Source organism: Moschus berezovskii, chromosome 14 (genome assembly GCF_049115385.1).
Source record: "Moschus berezovskii isolate FMDL1 chromosome 14, NW_MosBer_1.0, whole genome shotgun sequence".
In the NCBI taxonomy this organism is placed as follows: Eukaryota; Metazoa; Chordata; class Mammalia; order Artiodactyla; family Moschidae; genus Moschus; species Moschus berezovskii.
In genome coordinates, this window is record NC_142473.1 from 50,303,244 (window position 1) to 50,328,784 (window position 25,541).

A 25,541-nucleotide genomic window follows, 5' to 3' on the forward strand; every position below is an offset into this window, starting at 1 on the left:
GGGTCACACAGAGTCGGACACAACTGAAGTGACTTAGCAGCAGCAGCAGCAATGTTATTAAACTCTCTGAGTTTCCATTTCCATATTGCTGAGACAAAGATAACATGCTTATTTTACAGGGTTGATATGACAGGATGGGATATATTAAAAAGGATTTTAATGTATTCTATTACAGCATGTGCCTGTGTGTGCGTGCTAATCACTAAGTCACATTTGACTCTTTGCGATTCCACGGACTGTAGCCCACCAGGTTTCTATGTCCATGGAATTTTCCAGGCAAGAATACTGGAGTGGGTTTACATTTGCTCCTCCAGAGATCTGCCCAACCCAGGGATCAAACCTGGGTCTCCTGCATTCTAGGTGGATTCTTTACTACTGAGCCACCTGGGAAGCCCTATTATAACATATGTATTACTATATCATGAATATCATGTTATAATAACCTTCCAACCTTCTCAATAGCCAGTACTTGTTCATCAACAAATATTGACCAGTTACTACATGCCAGGCATTGTTCTAGACCCTTAGAAAGAGAAATGAACAAAAGAAAGTCCCTGTGCTCCTAAAGCTTACATTTGAATGGAGAGATCCAGGCATTGAACAAATAAACAATTAAGCACTTAAGGTTAAGTAGTTGCTATACACAAATTCAGGATGAAAGAAATAGAAAACTGCTGAAAGAAGGGACTTCTCTATCTTAGGATCTTTTTGTCTTTTTGCTAATAGTAGGCTAGTCATTGTTGCTGCTGGTGCTGCTGCTAAGTCACCTCAGTCGTGTCCGACTCTGTGTGACCCCGTAGACAGAAGCCCACTAGGCTCCCCGTCCCTGGGATTCTCCAGGCAAGGACACTGGAGTGGGTTGCCATTTCCTTCTCATTGTTAAGACAGTCATATAAGCAGACGATATAAGCCCTTGTCCAAAGGCTGATCAAGTTAATTGAGGCTACTGGTTTTGAAAAGTCTAGAGAGCAGTACAGGATAGAGCTGGTGATACAGGCTTTAAGAATCATACACCACAATGAGGTACCATTTCACACCAGTCAGAATGGCTGCTATCCAAAAGTCTACATGCAATAAATGCTGGAGAGGGTGTGAAGGAAAGGGAACCCTCTTACACTGTTGGTGGGAATGCAAACTAGTACAGCCACTATGGAGAACAGTGTGGAGATTCCTTAAAAAACTGGAAATAGAACTGCCATATGACCCAGTAATCGCACTCCTGGGCATACACACGGAGGAAACCAGAATTGAAAGAGACACGTGTACTCCAATGTTCATTGCAGCACTGTTTATAATAGCCAGGACATGGAAGCAACCTAGATGTCCATCTGCAGGTGAATGGATAAGAAAGCTTTGGTACATATACACAATGGAGTATTACTCAGCAATTAAAAAGAATACATTTGAATCGGTTCTAATGAGGTGGATGAAACTGGAGCCTATTATACAGAGTGAAGTAAGCCAGAAAGAAAAACAACAGTATACTAACGCATATATATGGAATTTAGAAAGATGGTAATGATAACCCTGTATACGAGACAGCAAAAGAGACACAGGTGTATAGAACAGTCTTTGGGACTCTGTGGGAGAGGGTGAGGGTGGGATGATTTGGGAGAATGGCATTGAAACATGTATATTATCATATGTGAAACGAATCACCAGTCCAGGTTTGATGCATGATACAGGATGCTCAGGGCTGCGCGGGGATGACCCAGAGGGAGGATGAGGGGAGGAGGGAGGTGGGAGGGGGGTTCAAGAAGGGGAACACATGTACACCCGGGGCAGATTCATGTCAATGTATGGCAAAACCAACCAATATAATATTGTAAAGTAATTAGCCTCCAATTAAAACAAAAAGAATCATACAGTTTTAGGTCACAGGAAAGGTTAAATTATTTCTTATTATAGTACAATTATTAACAGTTAATTAATGTACAAGCTATTTTAACTCCATCAATAGGTTATGGATTAAAAGTTATAGATTTCCCATTTTAATACTATTTTTCTGTGAATATATTATGTTAATATGGAATAAACTCCAAGATAAAATTTTATTTGAAATAAAGCCATTTCAAATAAAGGACATGATATAAACATTACAAAAATTATAAAATTTAATTATATATATTTCATAGAACTAACATTACGCATATATACATAAATAGTAAATTGCTAGAAAGATACACAAGGAATTAATTATAATTGTTTCTTTGGTGCAGAAAAGTGGGAAAGCACAGAGGTGAACCTGGAGAAGGAAATCTTTTGATTATATATTATTTTGTACTTAATTTTATCATGTACATTTATTAAAATTTTAATAAAAAATACTTGAAATAATACTCTAGTTTTATCTTATCCCTCCACTATTAATTCCAAGTCTTATGATCTAGAGAAAGATGCTAAAATTACTCAATATACCAATACCTGTTGTGAAAAGGAAATAAGTTTAAGTATGGAAAATTTGATAAACCTAGGTGAATATCATGTTGGGCAAGTTTCATCAAGATACTACCTGATCTGAGACTTGAAAGTTTCCATTAGGTGAGGAAGGAGCATTCCAGTTGACTATATGATGAGCCAACATTGTTATCACTCCACCATACTATTTCTGCAATCATTGATGTAGAATCTTTATACTAATTCTTTTGCTTTGAGTATTTTTCCTTTTTATTTTTACTTGGTTAACTCCTGCACAATTTTCGTAAATCACTCTAAATATTACTTCCTCAGTGAGGTCTTCTCTGAATCATGCTTATAAATTAGGACTCCCTCTTTTTATTCTTTCTCCAGAGCAATATACCTTTTCCTATATAGCAATGATATCAGTTTGTAATTATAATTATTTGTGCAGTTCTTTCTTTGATACTTTTCCTCTCCACTGGACTGTAATGTCCCTGAGGCAAGGACTCTGTTTTGCTCATCCTTGTAAATTCAGTACTTATTAGTGAGTGTAAAGCAGGAATGGGAAGTGCTCAGAAGCAATGAGAACACTGAGGAGACTCAATTAATTCAGAAACGAGGGCCTGGCTAGTGTCATATGATAGTGTATAATGGCATTGGCAATGAAAATGTGAATTGAGTCAAGGTTTGAGCAAGAAGACTTTTGCCAAGAAAGAATGAGCAGGATGAAGAGACTGGTTGAACTCTTCTATGACAGCCTTTTTTGAAGTGCAGAATGACAACACTGCACTCCGCATGGCACTTTCTTATTCTGTAGCTGTTTGTGTGTTTGTCTGTCTCACAACCAGGAGCTCTGAGAGGGCAGCACCTGGTTTACTGTTACACCAAGATTCAGTCTGTGAATATCCACTGATTAAATGAAAGAAAATGTCAGCAAATGATGAGGTCATAAAAAGGGATAATTAAAAAGAAAAAGTTTTTTAAGATTTGGAAATTCTCTGGGAGGATGGTGCTAGACATATGCTTTGACACCCAAGCAGAGATGTCTTGGATTTAGCTGGAAACCTGGAATTCACATTTCAGTGAGAAGTCAGAGCTAAGGAAACAATTTAGGATTTGTACATTTAATCATCGGAGAAGGCAATGGCAAGCCACTCCAGTACTATTGCCTAGAAAATCCCATGGATGGAGGAGCCTGGTAGGCTGCATGCAGTCCGTGGGGTCGCTAAGGGTCAGACACGACTGAGCGACTTTACTTTCACTTTTCACTTTCACACATTGGAGGAGGAAATGGCAACCCACTCCAGTGTTCTTGCCTGGAGAATCCCAGGGACGGGGGAGCCTGGTGGGCTGCCATCTATGGGGTCACATAGAGTCGGACACGACTGAAGTGACTTAGCAGCAGCAGCAGCAGCAGCAACATTTAATCATTGATTTATTAACCAAGTACCCATTGTATTCCAGACATTGGACTAGGCCTCAGTAATACAAGCATGAATGAATAACTGTCCTTACTGTGTCCTCTATGCATGTGAAAAATACGATTGTGATATCTTTAATGCTTAACAGTGCTAACTTATTAACTTGGTGCTAACTGAGCTTAACACATGCTAGATGCCACATGTGTTCAAAGGAGAGTGAACTTGGATTTGCTTGGAGGAATCTAAGAGAGACTGATAGAAAACACTGGAGTTTACTCTTAAATGATATGTAGACACTAACTTGGTATGAGAAGTATAGTATGGTGTCTTTTAATATCATTTTGGACTAGTTTTAGTGTTGCTCAATTGTTTTATGTTCTTACTGATTTTCTTTCTACTTGTCCTACTCATTGATGAGAAATGAGTATAGAAATCTCCCACTGTATATGGATTTATCTATTTTTCATTTCACTTCTACCATTTTTTCCTCCATATTTTGAAACACTTATCAGGTGATTACACATTTAGGCTGAGCGACTTCACTTTCACTTTTCACTTTCACACATTGGAGAAGGAAATGGCAACCCACTCCAGTGTTCTTGCTTGGAGAATCCCAGGGACGGGGGAGCCTGGTGGGCTTCCATCTATGGGGTCACACACAGTTGGACATGACTGAAGTAACTTAGCAGCAGCAGCATGGTTACTTGATGAATTGTCCTCTTTGCCATTAAATGTTATGCCTATTTATCACTGGAAATACTAATGAACACAATGTTTGAATCACAGGAATAGATCAATAATTACAGGAAAAATAAACAAAATTTCAGGGACTCTGACCCACTATTCTACTGTTGGAATTTTACCTCAATATGGTGGCTGAAGAAGACTTTTTTTAAAAAAACTTAAAATATTAAAATGTTCACTACATTACTGTTTATACTGGAGCACAAGAAACAATGAATTATGGAGACTATAAAGCGTATAAAGTAATGGCACTTACACATGGTGACATGTTTTATAGCCCTCAAATATTATTCTTACAAATAATTGTCACAGTGTGAAAATAAATGTTTATGATTGGTATCAGAAGCTTTACATCCATTACTCAGTTTAATCCTTATACCAACTCTATGTGGAAGTTAACCACGAATACCTGTTTTTAGATAAGAAAACTGCTTTATCTACCCTAATAACTTGTTGGGTGCCTAATATGTTAACCTCAGTTATGACATTAAGTGATAAAAATAATTATAAAAATGTGCATGCAGTATATCTATAATTGTCAGAGATTATTAGAAGTAAGTTCATAAAGGTATTCAGAAGAGGTAATTGCTAAGAACCAAAACCTATATATGAATCTGCAATATTCTTGGTCTGTCAGAAACACATTATTAATATCTAGTCTTAAAAATCCTATAGAATAGATATGATTATTATTTGCATAATTTTACAGATGAGGAAAAAGGTATGAAGAGTTATTGACTTTCCTCTATTCACCCAAAAAATAAATGGCAGAGTGGAATATGAACACAGGCAAGGGCCCTTTATGTTGTATAATATTTCATTATTTCAGGAGTTCATAGTTTTTCTTTCATAATTTCAAATGTTGATGAAATGATAAACTTCTGAATGCAGTAATTGTGTTTTATGGTCTTTTGTATTTTCACAGCAACATACACAAAAGTTGAAAATTAAAAGGCATGAAAGTAAGCAAAGCATAACAGAGTTGTTAATAAGACATATAGGAACAGCTAGGATCCATTGCAAGCCTTGAAAGCAGCACCATGCCTGAAATTAAGTTTGTGAAAATTTGGAATTACTTAAACAAAGCTTAAAAACCTCAATATAGAACAAGAGTGAAAACTGGAAACTCTGACCATTCCATCTCAGAAAAATAGCCTGAAAGGAGGTGATTAAGAATATTGGAGTTAAGAAAGGATAGTTGTGGGGATTAGTGATCCACTTTTCTCTACCATGCTAAATACAAACAAATTTAAAGCCAAAACTGCCTCACGTATGTGAAATGAAATGAATAAATGGGACAAATAATGCATGGGGGATTTATGCCTTTATTTCTACTGATGAAGTCAGTCTTGCAGAACACAAAGTAAAGTATCAAGAAGATTCTTATGTCCCCAAGTTCACATTATAAGAAATTTCACACTGTCCCCAGTGTATGTCACATTGGTGCACATTAGCAAAGTAAATACCTAGAATATATTGGTCGTAGAAGTTTCAAAATAGCATTTGTACCAGTAAGAAAAGGAATGGTAAGTCCATATTGGGCAAACAGAGGAAAATGGCACATGATAATGATAGGTGTAATATAGCTCTGTGCTCCTACCCTCCACTGATCTTTTCAACAGCCATTTCAGCAGCTGGGTTTTGTCCCAGAAAAGATGAAAACAGAGGCAGAGAGGAATCCCAAACATGGAATTGATTGTTCCTCACTTAATAAACTTTAGTTCCACCTCAAAATGTCTACAGAAAGCAGTTTCTGACACCTGAAGCCTTGTGGAAGGTCCGACCAAGGGCATTCTTCACCTCATTATTTCTCAGGCTGTAGATGATGGGGTTCAACATGGGAGTCACAACAGTGTAGGACAGTGATAGCACTTTTTTGCTCTCAGGAGAATTATTGGACTTAGGCCGAAAGTAGGTGAGGCTTAAAGATACATAGAAGAGGGAGACAACAAGGAGGTGGGATGAGCAGGTAGAGAAGGCTTTATGCTTCCCCTTAGCCGATGGAATCTTCAGGATGGCAGCAGCGATGCGAGTGTAGGAACATAGGATCAGCAAGCAGGGTATCATGACAACCAGAATGGTTCCAATGATGGCATAGATCTCAAACAGTGTTGTGTCTGCACAGACCAGCCTCAGCACAGGAGGGCTGTCACAGAAGAAGTGGTTCACCTTGTTGCTGCCACAGAATGGAAAGCTGAAGAGCCACGTGGTCTGCACAGTAGCTACAGGAATGCCTGGAAGCCAGGAGACAGCTGCCAGTTTGGCACGTGTCCTTGGATTCATGATGACTGGGTAGTGCAAGGGACTGCAGATGGCTACATAGCGGTCATAGGCCATTGTGGCCAGGAGGGAGCATTCAGAAACCCCAAAGAAGAAGGAGAAATACATCTGAGTGGCACAGCCAAGAAAGGAGATGGTTGTGTCATGAGCAATCAGGGTTCCCAGCATCTTGGGCACAATGGATAAATTGAAACCAATCTCTAAGAAGGACAAGTTCCTGAGGAAGAAGTACATGGGGCTGTGCAGCATGGGGTCAGCCAAGGTAACCAGAACGATGAGGCTGTTTCCCAGCAGAGTGACCAGGTAGATGAATAGAAATGTCAGGAAGAGTAATGACTGTATTTCAGTAGGTAAGGAAGAGAAACTCATGAGGATAAACTCATTAACTCTTGTCCAGTTTCCTTCAGCCATAAATATAGGAATGAACCCCCAGCTGTGGTCATAGAGATTCTCGATTGGAAGAGTCAGATTCTGGATTTGTTTTTCAGAATCCTTCTTAGTGTCAGGGAAAGAGGCAAGATCAGGATCTCAGTTGCAAGGGAAATTATCTTGTGTTATCTGAGAATAAAAACACAGGGAAGAATGACCACAGCATGAGCTCTGAAATGGCCCTAGGTCAGGTTTCAGAAGAGTTGATATGTTTCTATTTGTATGCTGACATATAGGGAAAGTTTATGCCTAATCAGAACCATGCATCCCTGAAGGAGCCACCAAATGGTCCATTTTGGGAGGCAGTGATATTCCTAAAAACACATAGACTTTTGAGAAACATGCACAATGTTCATGATTTCATTAAAGAACACATATATGTGAATTTATCATAACTTTAGAAATATCTTTATGATTATGATGCAGATCAATGCATCTAATTAATTTTCTTCTCTTCATAAATCTTTTTTGCCTGTTTAGAATCTGGGAGATGAATGAGGAGCTAGTACGTATTAACATATGCATGTGCTTTACCCTTATACATGTGCATTTTACAGGTGAGGAAACTGACCCCAGAGAAGTTAATAAATAGCAATTAAAGTGGCAAATCTGGAGTCTAAACCACATCTATTGGATTCTGAAGCACTCTGATTTTTATTAAACCGTGCTTCATTGAACAGTTTTGACTTGATCTGGGGATTATTTCATTAATGGTTACGAGAATTACAATCGGAATTTTTGCCAAATCACATTGAAGATAGAAGAGAATCAACACCACTAACATCAAGGTGTCCAGACTCAACTGGATCCTCATTTTACATTATTTGCTTCTAATTTGCAACTGGTTATCAAGAGGTTCTTCTTCTCTTGTTAGCTTGGTAATCTAAAGTACTAAATTCTAAGGAGACATTATGAGATAAAGTTGGAAAATGATGTGGGCCAAGAGACTGGGATGAATGAAAGGGAATTAGATGTGGATGGAGAAATACAGTAAGAACAACACACACTTCCGAACAGAAATACAACATTATTAGGAGCAGTAACACCAAAGTTGACACAAAGTAAAACAGAAACAAGGATATAGTTAGAAAAGACTACCTGAGGGGAAATCATGATAATAAAATGGAAAGATTATAGAGTCCAGTGTTAGAAACTTAAGAAAACTGAATTAATGAATTAGAACACAAGAGAATTTATATCTAAATTACTGAGAAAAAATAATAAAGAGACAAAAATAAGAAGAAGAATGAAGTAAAATACAGTAAATAAAATCAATAGACATTCCAGAATATGTAACAAAGGAGAAAAGAAAAAGAATATTCAAAGAAGTACCAGAGGAAAAATAAACATCTCTGAGCTAAAAGACTTGACTTTTTGAACTGAAAGAATCCCTAAATGCAAACATGTTTTAAAAGATTCATACAGACATATGTCTTTATATGAATTTTTTTTTAATTTTGAGGATGGGGAATAATTCTATTCACTAACCAACCTAGCAAATGATTAAAACAAAACAACAAATAAAACAAATTCTGTAAATTGCAACCAAACAAACACTCTGGCCCAACTACAAAGGAAAAAAATAAATCAGTCTATAAGAAGGAGTAGGCAAGCTTTTCCTTTTCCTTCCCACTAATTATAACTAAAAACCCTAGATAGTACACATCAAAGAAACATAAAATTCTGAAAGGTGGGGATCATATACATCGGCAGGTATTTAAACATGTTATAATATTGCCATATAATATTATATTTCCTCATAGTATTACAATATTTTATTATGCTTATTTGTGCATATTTTGAAGACTATCACTCTAGGCACATATCTGAAATAGAATGAATCCCTGGACCATGCATATATAAACAGCTCTGGGCAACTTGAGGGGAAATAAATGCTACATTCTTACATTAAATAACACAATAAAATATACCCAACATGGAAAATGATTCAAATGTAAATATGAAGCTTTAGCTGAATTGAAGAAAATATAGGTAACTATTAACTTCAGCTTTCTGAAGTTCTTTCTCAGCATGTATTCTAAAGCAAAATCCAAAAAAGAAAATACTCATTGATCTTAACATATAAAAATCAAATAATTTTTAAACACTAGTATTTTAACATAGAAATTAAAAGATGAATTTTAATGGAGACAATGTGTACAGGATAAATGTCAACATATTTTTACAAATTACCCAAGGGAAAACTAGGTAAATCTATAATTATTCAGTTCACATCATCAGAAATCAAATGCCAGAAGAGAAAAACAGTTCAAAGTCAACAAAAATTAAGGAAAATTTTTTAAAGGAGATAATTTTTTCTTAAAAAATTTTAAACAAGGTATTTATTTTGGGTAAATGTTAAATATAAACATTCGAATACTATAGGTCCAAACAATAAGTGGATTTAACACTAAGTATCAGAGATTCTTTGAACTAGCAACTTCATATCTACAATTTTAGATTATCTGAAAATTTTATATACCAGGGTACTCCTCTCAGCTTTATTTATATAAGCATAATTAAAACAAATAAATGATAAAGAACAATCTAACTATATAAAAATGGATTGTGAAATAAATTGTTACATCTACACATCTATATTATGAATACTATGAAGTAATTAAAATGTACATTATAAGAATAACAAATGACATGAGAAAATATTCAATAAGTTTTTGCTAAGTTGATAAAGTGTGCTACAAGATAGTATATTTAATATAAAACATTTATTTTAAATAGGAAATTTATATATGTATTACATAATACATGTAGAAAGACTTCAGTTCTGTTTCTTCATTAACATTTTAGTGGTACAATTGCAAGAGTTTTAAATTTCTTCTTCACATTTTATATTTTTTACATTATCCACAGTGAAAATGTATTTTTTTTAATTTGAAGAACAAATACTTGAATATTATTAAGAATAAGACACTTATAATACAAAACAACCCATAAACAAAAGGGAAAGCTTAATGACAAGCTGGGAAAATATTTGTAATAATGGGAACAAATAATAAAAAGTGTTTGACTACCTAATATATAATAAGCTATAGAAATCCCTTTTAAAATGACACACTCTCCTCAAAAGAAAAATACAAGACACAAAGATTTATTTCACCAAAAAGTTCCAATGGCCAGTAAGCATATGAAAATTACTCTATTTTGCTAGTAATAAAGTTAAAAATTAAGATAGAAATTTAATTTCTTCATCAATTTGAAATATTGAAAAGTATAATACTCAGTGCTAGTAAGGGTTGACTAGTAAGCAATACCTTATTCTGTTTGAGGCTATGCAAATTAGCCTTAGTTTGTCACAAATTGTGTGAGGATCCTATAATGTTCATACATTTTGATTCAAGAATTCCTCTGGTAGAATTGGAGGCAATGAGTTTACGTGTCTGTTCAGTGCTGACCAGTAAGTGATACTTTGAAAATGATCATTAATAGATAGGTGAATGAAAGGTTCACTTATAAAGCATGAATTTAAGGAAAATCAGGCAATCATTTAAATAATTTTGAAGAACGTTTAATAGTGTAATGCAATAATCACAGTATAATATAATGAAAAAATAAGATGCCAAAACTGCACATATATGCTAAATTTCTAATTTTGTAAATACATTTTTTTAATAAAAAGGCTGAAAGGTTATAATCAAAATTTTAAACTGATCTATTTCCAAGTGCTGTATAAAGGTGATTTCTTATCTCTATTTTTATGGATTACTAAATTTTCTACAATGAGCTAATTTATTATATGATAGTAATAACATTAAAAGTGAAAATGATGATGATCATAATGATGATGAAGCTGCAATATTTACTAAAAATGTAATAGATTTATGCTTTACGCTTTATATTCATTCTCTCGTTTTCTTCTCACAACTGTGATTTAAATGCCATCATTATCCTCCCAATACTAGAGATGAATGCAGAATTTTAATGCAGATAAATAATTTTGAAGTTGAGAAACTTTGTAGTTACATGGAAATGACTGAACCTGCACTTAAAACCATAATCAGAAAAATTTATAATAAAAACAACATTTGGCTTTTTGACAAAGTGTGTAAAATGAACCCAACCTAAACATTTAAGTGTCAACCTTTGACACCAGAACTTTGTAAACTACTGGGAAGAAGAGATAAAGCTTGACTTGAGGTGGGGGACACAGCAGAGCTTGGCCCATGGCTGGGCCACAGTCTCCTTGTCAGTCACTCCAGAACTTCTGCAACGATAGAGGACAGTTAAGACTTGGAGGAGGTATATGTTTTGTCAAAATCTGAAGAGAGTGAGATTTTTCTGACCCAGAAAGCTTTAGAGGACAGAATTGGAAGTTACACACACACACACACACACACACACACACACACAAATCTCTGGGTAATCTCAATCTTCTTGCAGTCTCAGATCTCGCTCATGCCATAGAAAGCAGAAACTAAGGCCCAGAGAGAAGATTGATGATGTCTTCTCGGTGTGGAATAGGAATAGAATTAGATGCTCTACCAAACCCTGCCAAACCTTGTCTAGTTGAGCACCCTGAGAGGGGCCTGGGTTGACTCGACACTTGACAGGAACCTTACCTGTGCCCAATCGGAAGGTCTGACTTGTTCAGCTCTACCTGATACCTATGCTTCATGCAGGCTCCTGAGAGTTTGGTAACCTCTGGCTCTGCTGTCAGAAGAACCAGAAGAAGAATTAGGGAGGTCCTATTCCCTTTCTTGGACGAGCCATTAATGACTGGACCTGAAGCTAGGTCACTGCAGCCTTCTGTGTCAGGTGTGAGTGAGCAGTCTAGATGGATTGGCCCTGCTCCCAGCCCTGATTTAGGTGATCTGTTTCCAGCTGTGCCTCTTTTGTCCTCAGGGCCACATGAAGGGCTTGCACATGTATTTTCCCCCAGGTGTTTCTAGGCTCAACTTAGCTTCTCTTCCCGCCCTTTCTCAAGGGTACCTGACCTTTTTGATTTCACTGTCCTTTGGGACCCTAAGGAATGTCAGAGGCCAATAGGATGAAGTTCAAGAAAGGAAAAACCATACTCTAGGAATGTGGTATTGTGTAGAGAAAAACACAAAAGTTTTGGATTCTGAGTGACCTAAGTTTAATCCCAGCACTAGACCTTTCTGTTTTGTGATGCTTAGCAATTTAAAAAGTTTACTTAAAAAATCAAGGTGAACAAGATCAATAATATCCATTACAAAGTCTTCAGGACTTTGCTTGTCAATTTCTTGAAATGATCACTTAAAATAACAGATTCTGTTTTGTGGACAGTGTTTGGAGTTGGTTTTAATATCCTAACTTCTTCATATGTGTAAGACCAATGGACAAAGTAGAAGCTATGCTTTTGAAATTAAAAAACCAAGGTGGAGAACATGATACATTATAACATGTAAACTGAATATATTTTATATAAAGAAAATTTCAATATATAAAATGAAATTATATATAATGAAGTACACAAAATATATTAGAAAATTTCTGTAGCAATATAAAAAATTGATAATAGTTGCCTCTAGGCAATGAATTTGGGTAACAGAGGGAATTCTACTTTTGGTTGTATATAATTTTAGGTTGATTGAATTTTTATGTAAAATACTTTAAATTTTAAAATAATTTTAGACTTAGAGTCAGAAATAATAATTATTTCTATACTCCATCCATTTTCTCCCATCCAATTGTAAAACATCTTACATGAACATGGTTCATTTGTCAGAACTAAAAAATTAACATTGGTACAATATTATTAACTAAATTGCAGGCCTTAGCTGAATTCACTTTATTCACAAATGTCTGGCTTCTGTACCAAGATTCATTCCAAAACACTATGCTGTAATTAGTTGTCACATATTCTCATTTTTTCCAATCTGTATTCCCTTATTTTTCATTTTTGAATAGCAACTGGTAAGGTATTTTGCAGAATCACCCTCAATTATGGTTTGTCTGCTGTTTTTTTCATGATTAGGCTTTTTTTGGGGGAATGAGATGAGGACCATATCACAGGAGTAAAGCATTCTTCTCATCACATCACACCAGGGTGTGTATGATACATGAACATGTCATTATTATTTCCTTTCCATGGTCTGTTGCACAGAAGTAAGTCACTAAGTCTAACCCACATGCAAGGAAGGGGAATTAATTTCCACCTCTAGGAGGAAGAAGTCTGGTGAATTTTTGTCATAAGCAAATTTTGTGATTTTAATGAAATGGAAAGATATCTAACACAAAAGAAAGCTACCATTCTGAAGGGAACCCTCCTATACAGTTGGGAATGTAAGCTAGTGCAGTCACTAGGGAGAACTGTATTGAGGTTCCTTAAAGAACTGAAAATAGAGCTACCATATGGTCCAGCAATCTCACTCTTGGGCATATATCTGAAAAACACAAGAACTGTTAAAAAAAATGTGCATCCAAATATTTGTAGCAGCACTAATTATGATAGCCAAGAAATAGAAGTAATCTAAGTGTCCTTTGATAGATGAACGGGTAAAGGAGATGTGGTATATATACAAAATGGAATATTACTCAGCCATAAAAAAGAATGAAATGTTGCCACTTGCAGCAGCATGAATGTATCTAGAGATTATCATACTAAGTGAAGTTAAGTCAGACAGAGAAAGACAAATATCATATGACATCACCTATATGTGGAATCTAAAAAAGTGATACAAATGAACTCATTTACAAAACAGGAACAGACTCACTGATCTAGAAAATCAATTCATGGTTACTAAAAGTAATATGGGGGAAGGGATAAATTAGGAGTATGAAATTAACAAATACATGCTGCTGTATCTAAAATAATCAAGGACCTACTGTATAGCACAGGGAGTTATATTCAATATCTTGTAATAACCTATGTAATGAAAAAGAATATATATATATATATGTTGTTGTTTAGTCACTAAGTCATGTCCAACACTTTTGTGACCCCATGGACTGTAGCTTGCCAGGCTCCCCTGTCCATGGGATTTCCCAGGCAAGAATACTGGAGTGGGTTGCAATTTCCTCCTCCAGGGGATCTTCCCGACCCAGGGATCAAATGTGCATCTTGTGCATTGGCAGGCAGGCAGATTTTTTACCACTGAGTCACCAGGAAAGCCCATAAATATATACACATATATGTATACATATATACACATAATCTGTCAATATCTGATTCACTTTGCAGTACATCTGAAATTAACACAACATTGTAAATCAATTATACTTCAATTTTTTAAAAAAGGAAACTACCATTTTAGTTTATTCCATTGATTCCTAATATCAAGACCCAGAGAAAATTATCCCATGTCTTAGTTTCTCTTCTATAAAATGCCCAGTACCTGTCATGAGACAGAAATGAAACAAAGTACAGGAAATACGCCATGTGCTGGCAATAGGCATAAATGATAAGGCTCCTTTAATATACTGTTTGACCTGGGACTTGAAGTTTGTCATTAAGGAGAGGAAGGGACAGTTCAGTTGACTAAATGATGACTGACTTCAACTACTATTATTTCTACCAACACTATTTCTGTAATTACTGACTTAGAATCTTTGTATATACTAATTCTTTGGCTTTGTATATTTTCCCTTTTTGTTTTTAGCTGGTTAATTGCTACACAATCTTTTGATAGCACTTTAAATATCACTTCCTCAGTGAGGTCTTCTCTGATCCCAAAAGCAAATTAGAACTCCCTCCTTTTATTCTTTCTCCAGAGCAGTATGTTCTTTTCCTTCATAGTAATGATAGCAAACTGTAATTATATATTTATTAGTGTCGTTCTTTCCTTATTATCTTTCCTCTCCTTCAGACTGTAATGTCCCTGAGGCAGGGGCTCTGTTTTGCACATCCCTGTAAATTGAGTACTTACCAATGAGTATAAAGATTGCAGAATTGGAAGCAATGAGTACGCTGAGGAGACTCTCACGATATTACTTTAGAAATGAAAGCCCGCCAAGTGTTATATAATGGTGTGTAAAGACAATGGGAATGAGGAGAACATAGGCAAAACACTCTCCGACGTAAATCACAGCAGGATCCTCCATGACCCACCTCCCAGAATATTGGAAATAAAAGCAAAAATAAACAAATGGGACCTAATTACAATTAAAAGCTTCTGCACAGCAAAGGAAACTATAAGCAAGGTGAAAAGACAGCCTTCAGAATGGGAGAAAATAATAGCAAATAAAGCAACTGATAAAGGATTAATCTCCAAAATATACAAACAACTCCTGCAGCTCAATTCCAGAAAAATAAATGACCCAATCAAAAAATGGGCTAAAGAACTAAACAGACATTTCTCCAAAGAAGACATACAGATGGCTAACAAACACATGAAAAGATGCTCAACATCACTCATAATCAGAGAAATGCAAATTAAAACCATAATGAGGTATCATTTCACGCCAGTCAGAATGGCTGCTATCCAACTATAAGCAATAAATGCTGGAGAGGGTGTGGAGAAAAGGGAACCCTCTTACACTGTTGGTGGGAATGCAAACTAGTACAGCCACTATGGAGAACAGTGTGGAGATTCCTTTAAAAACTGGAAATAGAACTGCCATACGACCCAGCAATCCCACTCCTGGGCATACACACCAAGGAAACCAGAATTGAAAGAGACACATGTACCCCAATGTTCATCGCAGCATTGTTTATAATAGCCAGGACATGCAAGCAACCTAGATGTCCATCCGCATTGAATGGATAAGAAAGCTGTGGTACATTTATACAATGTTGTGCTACTCAGCGATTAAAAAGAATACATTTGAATTAGTTCTAATGAGGTGGACGAAACTGGAACCTATTATACAAAGTGAAGTAAGCCAGAAACAAAAACACCAATGCAGTATATTAACACATATATATGGAATATAGCAAGAGGATAACGATAGCCCTGTATACGAGACAACAGCAGAGACTTGGATGTGTGGAGCAGTCTTTTGGACTCTGTGAGAGAGGGCGAGGGTGGGATAATTTGGGAGAATGGATTGAAACATGTATATTATCATATGTGAAATGAATCTGATGTGGTTGGGGGCTCCCCACCTCAACACTCTGTGGATTTAAGAGACCGTTTCTTCTGGAAGTGTATAAATTAGCCTGGGATAGAACCTGCACACTGAATTTACTAATTAAGAAATGAGAAACCAGAACTATAAAGGTGGCATAGAAATACAAGAAATTATTCTTAAGTAATTTTTTAAAACTTTGAACAGAGTTACAGATTTTGCCATTTGTTATAAACTGGTATATGTAATTTAACCAGAACCATGAGAAAGTTGGTATTGTGTGAATTCTGAGGCACTTTCGACATGTTGTAGGAGTGATGTGGACTTTCTTGAGTTTTACACATTCATAAGTGAATGGTCTGTATCTCGTGCCTTTGTTGGTTTTCTGTGAGCTGTAGTTTCTGGGAAGTGAGCAGCTCTCATTCCTGTAACTCTTGTAACCCAGTCGTTCGTGTGCCTCCTTCATGAGGATTCAGTGAAGCTGAGGTGCTGTTATGCCTCTGATAGGAACTCTAACTCAGTGTAAAGCCCCAAAGATCTGTTACTTATTTTTATTTTATATTGTACTATATTTTATTTATAGTGTTGTGTTTGTTTCAGGTGTATAGCAAAGTGATACAGTCATATATATATATATATGAATTAACAAAAGCAGTTCCTGTCTTTTGATGGGGAGTTCGTGATTTATAATATAAATGGCATTATTTTGAGAGAGGGATAACTTAGGTAAGGCATTGGGTTTTTTTTTCTTTTTGCAGCTTGAGGCAGTTGTAAAATAATGTAGTTTTTTGCAGCTGTGTATTCTATGGTATTTTTTTTTCATTTGGTGATATTTTAACTGTTAATGTTTATGGCATTGTGCTTTGTACCATTTATTAAATTTTATTAAAAAAAAGACAATGGGAATGAAAATGACAATTAAGCCATGGTCTGAACAAGGAGAATTTTGCCAAGGAAGAATGAGCTGTATTAGGAGACTGGTTGAACACTTCTATGATAGCCTTTACTGAAACGTAGAATTAAAACTTGGAACAGAACTCTGGGCTTTCCAGGTAGCTCAGTGGTAAAGAATCTGCCTATCAATGCAGAAGACACAGGAGACGCAGGTTTGATCCCTGGGTCAGGAAGATCCCCTGGAGGAGGAAATGGCAACCCACTCAAGTATTCTTGCCTGGGAAATCCTATGGACAGAGGAGCCTGGTGGGCTATAGTCCATAGTGTCGCAAGGAGTCGGACACAACTGAGCGTGCACATGTACACATGCACATAGCACTCTACATGGCACAGTCTTTTTTGTCTGTAGCTATTTGTGTATTTGTCTGTCTCACAGGTCCGAGAGGGCAGCACCTAGTTCATTGGTACACCAAGATTCAGTCTGTGAGTATTCACTGATTAAAAGAAAAAAAGTGTCAACAAATGATGAGGTCACAGAAAAGGGATAAGTAACAAGAAAAATCTTTTCAAAATTTGAAGATTGTCTGGGAGCATGGTGCTAGATATATGCTTTGATAGCTATGCAGACATGTCCTGGAGGCAGCTGTAAATACAGAACTCAAATTTCGGTGAGAGATCAGGGCCAGGGAAGCAATTTTGGAATTATTCATTAATTCATTTATTCAGTCAGTCCATACCTATTACAGTCCAGACACTGAACTGGGCCTCAGAAATACAACATAAACGATTAACTGTTCTTACTGTGTTCTCCACACATGTGAAAAATACAGTTGCAGTGTCTTTAATACTTAATAGTGATGTACTCAAGATTCCACATGTGTTCAAAGGAAAGTGAACTTAGATTTGCTTAGAGAGAGGAGAAAACACTAGAGTTTATTCTTAAGTGATTTGGAGATATCAACTTGGTATGCAGAGTATGGAATGAGAGGTAGGAATTGTAGAGATGAGTAAAGATGTAAAAATTTAGTAGTAATAATAATGTCTACCTCTTGTTGAAGACAATGTATCAATGTAGCTTTTTTTGGAGAAAAAAAAGTTTATTAGTCCTTTCAATGATCCCAAAGAAATATTAATAGCTCACCATAGATTATATATGTCTTAAAATATTTTTCTATGATCCTTTTGAAGCCTCTTGGCCTTCTATGTTACATATCATTCTTTCCTTTTCCTTCTAACTTATTTATAATTTGTACCTTTATATTTTAGAGAATTTATACTATATTGAAAAGAACATGGTATTTTATTTTTTATTTTATTTTTTTTAATGTCTCTGCTTTTTATTTATTTATTTTTTAAATTTATTTTATTGGAGGCAAATTACCTTACATTAATATATTGGTTGGTTTTGCCATACATTGACATGAATCCGCCCCGGGTGTACATGTGTTCTCTTTCTTGAACCCCCCTCCCCCCTCCCTCTTCCCCATATCCTCCCTCCATGTCATCCCCGTGCACCAGCCCCAAGCATCCTGTATCATGCATCGAACCTGGACTGGTCACTTATGATAATATACATGCTACAATGCCGTTCTCCCCAATCATCCCACCTTCACCCTCTCCCACAGAGTCCCAAAGACTGTTCTATATGCCTATGTCTCTTTTGCAGTCTCGTATACAGGGTTCAGGTTACCATCTTTCTAAATTCCATATATATGCGTTAGTATACTGTATTGATGTTTTTCTTTCTGGCTTGAAAAGAACATGGTATTTTAGATCATAGGGACCTGGATTCATACCTAAGCTCTGACACTTATTGGTTGTTCCTTTGTCCTATTCTGTACATCCTGATGACATCTCTGAAGTGTAAATGATGCTTTGTATACAAATAGGTAATAGACAGTAACCACATGTTAATTCCTTTCTTTACCCTGCTCTCTGGCAAAAGGAGGGAACCTAATAATTTACCCAAGTGATAAATAAAAGGAAACTGAGAATTCTGCGTAACTCATATCCTACTTTAAATTGCAAGAATACTATAGAGCATAGTGAACTGCAAAGTTCTACAAGTAGAAATGTTTGCCTACATGGGGCCTCAATTGTTGCCACAGGATACCCAGCTTTAATGCTTTCATAGTAAGTTTACTTAATATCACTTTTATCTTTACATCAAGCCCCTGAGGTAAGTATTTCACTTCATCACAGAGGAGGAAACTGAGAAATAGAAACTTGCATGAACTTACATAGTTGGTAAATTGCAGACACAGGATTTGAACCCAGGTTTTTTACATTTTAAATTGTTAAGGGGAATAAAAAAAGACTATTGGAAGGACTGATGCTAAAGCTGAACCTCCAATACTTTGGCCACCTCATGCAACGAGTTGACTCACTGGAAAAGACTCTGATGCTGGGCAGGATTGGGGGCGGGAGGAGACGGGGACAACAGAGAATGAGATGGCTGGATGGCATCACTGACTCGATGGACATGAGTTTGAGTGAACTCCGGGAGTTGGTGATGGACAGGGAGGCCTGGCGTGCTGTGATTCATGGGGTTGCAAAGAGTCGGACATGACTGAGCGACTGAACTGAACTGAACTGATGGAGATGGTGAGAAGGATGAATTAGAAAGAGGTGTATAGAGAAGTCTTCAGTATGACTGGAGGCTGGGAGACCGATTAGGAGACACTAGTAATAATCCTCATGAGAGATATAAGCCAACACCGAAGTTTTATCTCCACAGGAGTGTTTTGTTGAAACCCTGGCAATGGTGGGATCTCTAAGAGATAGCCCACAAGGAGGAGAGAAGCGTGCCAACAAATGAACTTCTAGGACAAGAGCAGTTTTAAAGGACTTGGAAAATAACACAAAGAACCTGCAATTGGACATGATGGAGGAATAGCAAAGGAGTCCATGGTTATGGAAGGGAAGATGAGAAAACTTCGAAAGTAAAATTCCTTTTACACAAGCATTGAAGAAAACCTGAAGAGGATTTGATTTCCTCAACAGTCTCCCTAGACTGAGAGCTGTTCCGAGCCTGGGATCCCTGGGCTCTGTTATAATTCCGCCCACCTCTGTCCCTGGTCCCTCCAGTCCTCAATCTGCAGAATCACAGACACTGAGAATTGGAAGGGATGGACCCTGGAGACCCAAGAGTAAAGGATGGAGCCTCTGCCAAAGGGAGTTAGTTCTCTCTCCCTGTCCTCAGCTCTACTTAGGCTAGCTCTCTTCTCACTGGCTTCTGTCTTCAGTCTCTTTCACCCCGGGGCTGCAGACTAACCAGCCTATTAACGAGCAGTCACAGTCTGTGGCCTCATTAAAAAGTTGTTAATAAGAGATGCTGCTGTTCAGGGAGCACAGCTGAGGGAGGCTACCAGTGTCTTCTCCTGGGGCCTGAAGCATGAGCTTAGGTGAACAGACAGGATCAGGTCTGGGGAGAGGGTAATGAACTCAGGTTGCAGATTCACACCTAATGAAATCCTGCTAGAAAGCAGGCCAATTTTGAAGCTCAAGTCCCTGCTGACCTGCAGAGTGGGTGGGATCCAACTCTGCTTACTGCATGCTCTGCTCACCCACTATGATGAATGACTTCAAATTCTGAGATTAAGAGGTGGTTTTCCTTTGCACTGAATTTTGGTTTCATGATCTCTCCTCTAACCAGTTACAAAGGTCTTTTGACTGACATCTATCTTATAGACCACCCATTTGCCACCCGTTCTCCATACCACTACCAAAGTAATTTTTCCAAAATACACACTTGACAGTTTCTTCGTACTAAAAACCCTTTTAATTAATCCATTCAGCTCACAAAATAGTGTTCAAACACCTTGGCATAGAAGGCCTTTCAAGACTGGACTCCTCTAGACCTTACTACACTTATTGCTGTTTAGTTTTCCCCACAAATACTTTTTGTTATTCTCATCATCATCATCATCAACATCACCACCACTGTCATGAGCATCTTCATAATGCTTAACTTTTCTATATAGAAATTACTTGTGCTCAGTCTTGGTTTTTAGTGATTTACATATATTCACTCATTTAATTCTCTTAACCAAGATGTGGAATAGGTTTTATGATTATCTTCACTTTACAGAAGAGGAAACAGTTGTAGAGGTGCTAAATAGCTTGCCCAATATCATAGAGTTGTCAAGTTACAGAAGCAGGATAAAACCCAAGCATTTTAGCTTCTGGTTCTTGCTCTTTCCCAGGTGTTGGCAAATTATACTCTACAGGCCAAATTCAACCCTCCAAGGGTCTTATATAATTCATGAGTTAAGAATGGTTTTTACTTGGCTTTTAAATGGTTGATAAATTAAAAAATAATATTCCTTGACACATTAAAAAGTATATAAAATCTAGGCCACCTGATGCAAAGACCTGACCCATTTGAAAAGACCCTGATGCTGGGAAAGATTGAAGGAGGGAGGAAAAAGGGACAACAGAAGATGAGATGGTTGGATGGCTTCACTGACTCCATGGACATGAGTTTGAGCAAGCTCTGGGAGTTGGTGAAGAACAGGGAAGCCGGTGTGCTGCAATCCACGGGGTCGCAAAGAGATGGACATGACTGAGCGACTGAACTGAACTGAATGTATTTACTGTTTTTTCTTTGTTTGCTTGTGCTTTCGGTGTCGTATCTAAGAATCCATTTCCAAATCTAAGATCATGAAGATTTACGCTTGTGCTGTTATACTGCAAGGAGATCCAACCAGTCCATTCTAAAGGAGATCAATCCTGGATGTTCACTGGAGGGACTGATGCTAAAGCTGAAACTGCAATACTTTGGCCACCTCATGCGACGAGTTGACTCACTGGAAAAGACTCTGATGCTGGGAAAGGTTGGGGGCGGGAGGAGAAGGGGACGACAGAGAATGAGATGGCTGGATGGCATCACTGACTCTGTGGACATGAGTTTGAGTGTACTCCGGGAGTTGGTGATGGACAGGGAGGCCTGGCGTGCTGTGATTCATGAGGTCGCGGAGAGTCGGGCACGACTGAGCGACTGAACTGAACTGAACTGAACTGAACTGTCTTTTAAGAACTCTGTAGTTTGAACTCTTACAGTTAAGTCATTGATCCATTTTGAGTTAATTTTTGTTTATGATGTGAAGTAAGAATCTCTGTCATCTGGGATTCTGATAGGGATTGTGTTGAATCTGTAGATGAATCTGAAGCACATTGCTATCTTAATGATGTTAAGTTTTTTTGATTCATGAACCTTGGATACTTTTACATTCCTTGGATATATTTAGATCTTCTTTAATTTCCTTCAGTCTTTTACAACTTTCAGAGTATAAGGTTTGTACTTCTGTTGCATTTATTCCTGTATGCTTTATTTTTTTTATGCAATTGCAAACGGAAATTCTAAATTTTATTTTTCAGGTTGTTCACTGCAAGTGTATAAAAATACAATTATGTGTATTCATAATGTATCCTGCAAAAAAAAGTATATAAAATCCAAACTCTAGTACCTAGAAGTAAAGTTTTATTGGAACACAGCCATGCTCATTCATTTACATATCATAGTTACTTCATGCTATAACATCAAAACTGAATGGTTGTTTGAAGTTCATACATTAGTGATACTTTCACCTTCTGCTTGGGCATTAAGAATCATGGGGATGTCCAAGAACAAAGTTGTAAATATTTGAAGCGATATATTAACTAAACTTATTGCGGTAATCATTTTGAAATGTCTACATATATTAAATTATTATGCTGTACACCTTAAACTTACAAAAAGTTATATGTCAATTATATCTCAGTAAAACTGGAAAAAAGGTTCCAGGAGCTAGGAGGTGAACATAGGAGGGAAATGGTCACAGCTTAATTGATCAGTTCTTTTTGTAGCTGTTTTCAAGTTAGAAGAGTATGTTCACGGCCCTATTTGCTGCTAAGAGTGAATTACTTTTGCAAAAAATAAATATTACAAGTTTAAAAGAAAAGCACAGTGATGAGGTTATTGCTTGACATCTTGAGTGCCATGTGTATTTCTGTACTGTAACATTTATTTTGTTACCAGTGCATAGACATCAAGTTAGAAAAAAAGTTATATCAAATGTCACATTTTAAAGAGCAGAGGAGTGTAGAATATTCTGACATCAAATTAGATGGTAAATCATTGTGTTTATAATGTACTTTACTTTTTGATGATGGCCAATCTGACTGATGTGAGGTGATATCTCATTGTAGTTTTGATTCTGAACTGAATAATGAGCAATGTTGAGCATCTTTTCACATGTTTCTTAGCTATCTGTATGTCTTCTTTGGAGAAATGTCTGTTTAGGTCTTTTTCACACTTTTTGATTGGATTGTTTGTTTTCCTGGTATTGAATTGTATGAGTTGCTTGTATATTTTGGAAATTAATCCTTTGTCAGTTGTTTCATTTGCTATTATTTTCTCCCATTCTGAGGGTTGTCTTTTCACCTTGCTTATAGTTTCCTTTGCTGTGCAAAAGGTTTTAAGTTTAATCAGATCCCACTTGTATACTTTTGTTTTTATTTCCATTACTCTAGGAGGTGGGTCCTAGAGGATCTTGCTTTGATTTATGTTATCGAGTGTTCTGCCTATGCTTTCCTCTAATATTTTCATAGTTTCTGGTCTTACATTTAGGTTTTTAATCCATTTTGAGTGTATCTTTGTGTGTGGTGTTAGGAAGTGTTCTAATTTCATTCTTTTACATGTAGTTGTCCAGTTTGCCCAGCACCATTGATTGAAGAGGCTTTCTTTGCCCCATTGTATATTCTTGCCTCCTTTGTCAAAAATAAGGTACCCATAGGTGCATGGGTTTATTTTGGGGCTTTCTATCTTGTTCCATTGGTCTATATTTCTGTTTTTGTGCCAGTACCATACTGTCTTGGTGACTGTAGCTTTGTAATATAATCTGAAGTCAGGAAGGGTGATTCCTCCAGCTCCATTCTTTTTTCTCAAGACTGCTTTGGCTATTCAGGGTCTTTTGTGTTTCCATATGAATTGTGAAATTTTTTGTTCTAGTTCTGTGAAAAATGCCATTGGTAATTTGATAGGGATCACACTGAATCTGTAGATTGCATTTGGTATTATAGTCTTTTTCACAATATTGATTCTTCCTACTCAGGAACATGGAATATCTCTCCACCTGTTTATGTCATCTTTGATTTCTTTCATTAGTGTCTTAAAATTTTCTGTGTACAACTCTTTTGCCTCCTTAGGTAAGTTTATTCCTAGATATTTAATTCTTTTTGTTGCAGTGGTGCATGGGATTGATGCCTTAATTTCTCTTTCTGAGTTTTCATTGTTAGTATATAGAAATGCAAGTGATTTCTGTGTATTGATTTTGTATCCTGCAACTTTGCTAAATTCATTGATTAGTTCTAGTAATTTTCTGACACTAATTTTAGGGTTTTCTATGTACAGTATCATGTCACCTGCAAACAGTGAGAGCTTTAATTCTTCTTTTCTGATCTGGATTCTTTTTATTTCTTTTTGTTCCCTGATTGCTGTAGCTAGAACTTCCAGAACTATGTTGAATAATAGTGGTGAAACTGGACACCCTTGTCTTGTTCCTGATCTTAGGGGGAATGCTTTCAGTTTTTCACCATTGAGAACAATGTTTGCTATAGGCTTATCATATATGGCCTTTACTATATTGAGGCAGGTTCCTTCTATGCTGATTTTTTTAAGAGTTTTAATTATAAGTGTGTGCTGAATTTTGTTAAAGGCTTTTTCTGCTTCTATTGAGATAATCGTATGGTTTTTATCTTTCAGTTTGTTAATATGGTGTATCACATTGATTGACATGCATGTACTGAAGAATCCTTGCATTCCTGGAATAAACCCAACTTGATCATGGTCTATGAGCTTTTTGATGTGCTGCTGAATTCTGTTTGCTAAAATTTTGTTGAGGATTTTTGCATCTATGTTCATCAGTGATATTGGCCTGTAGTTTTCTTTTTGTGTGTGTGTTTGTCTTTGTCTGGTTTTAAAAATATGGAATGCTTCACGAATTTTCGTGTCATCTTTGTGCAGTGGCCATGCTAATCTTTGTATCATTCTAATATTATTATATGTGCTGCTAAGGTGAGCACCCATTCTTATTTTTTAAAGTTTTCTTTTACTTTGAATCTGAGTTAATTACTTGCTTAATTAGCTATTCAATGGTGGCAGTGGTTTAGTCACTAAGTCATGTCTGACTCTTGTGACCCCCATGGATTGTAGCCCGCAGGGCGTGTACTAAACAAAAAGAGAGAATTGCTATCAAGGCATCTGAATTTTGTTTAAACATACGTAATAGAATATCTTTGAACATTGTTTTCCTTAGCTGTGAAATGAAGGACTCAGATAAGGTACTCGCTAAGAGTAAATACCTATATTTGATATGGATCTACAATATGCTTAGTGCTATCATA

At 36.6% G+C, this 25,541-nt stretch overlaps 1 protein-coding gene and 1 non-coding gene across 2 annotated transcripts; both read right to left on the bottom strand.

Annotated features, from left to right (window-relative positions):
• Positions 1 to 6,302: 6,302 nt before the first annotated feature.
• LOC129553828 (olfactory receptor 10A5-like) lies at positions 6,303 to 7,256 on the bottom strand. Its single transcript, XM_055422536.2, has one exon. The coding sequence runs from the start codon at positions 7,254 to 7,256 to the stop codon at positions 6,303 to 6,305; it is 954 nt and encodes a 317-aa protein (XP_055278511.2).
• A 17,860-nt stretch (positions 7,257 to 25,116) lies between these two features.
• Positions 25,117 to 25,220, bottom strand: LOC129554959 (U6 spliceosomal RNA). The gene has a single exon (XR_008685682.2). It is a non-coding gene; the product is annotated as a U6 spliceosomal RNA (small nuclear RNA).
• Between the last annotated feature and the right edge of the window lie 321 nt (positions 25,221 to 25,541).

Excerpts from the sequence above, each read along its gene's own strand:
- LOC129553828 (XM_055422536.2), bottom strand. The coding sequence starts at position 7,256 with ATGGCTGAAGGAAACTGGACAAGAGTTAATGAGTTTATCCTCATGAGT.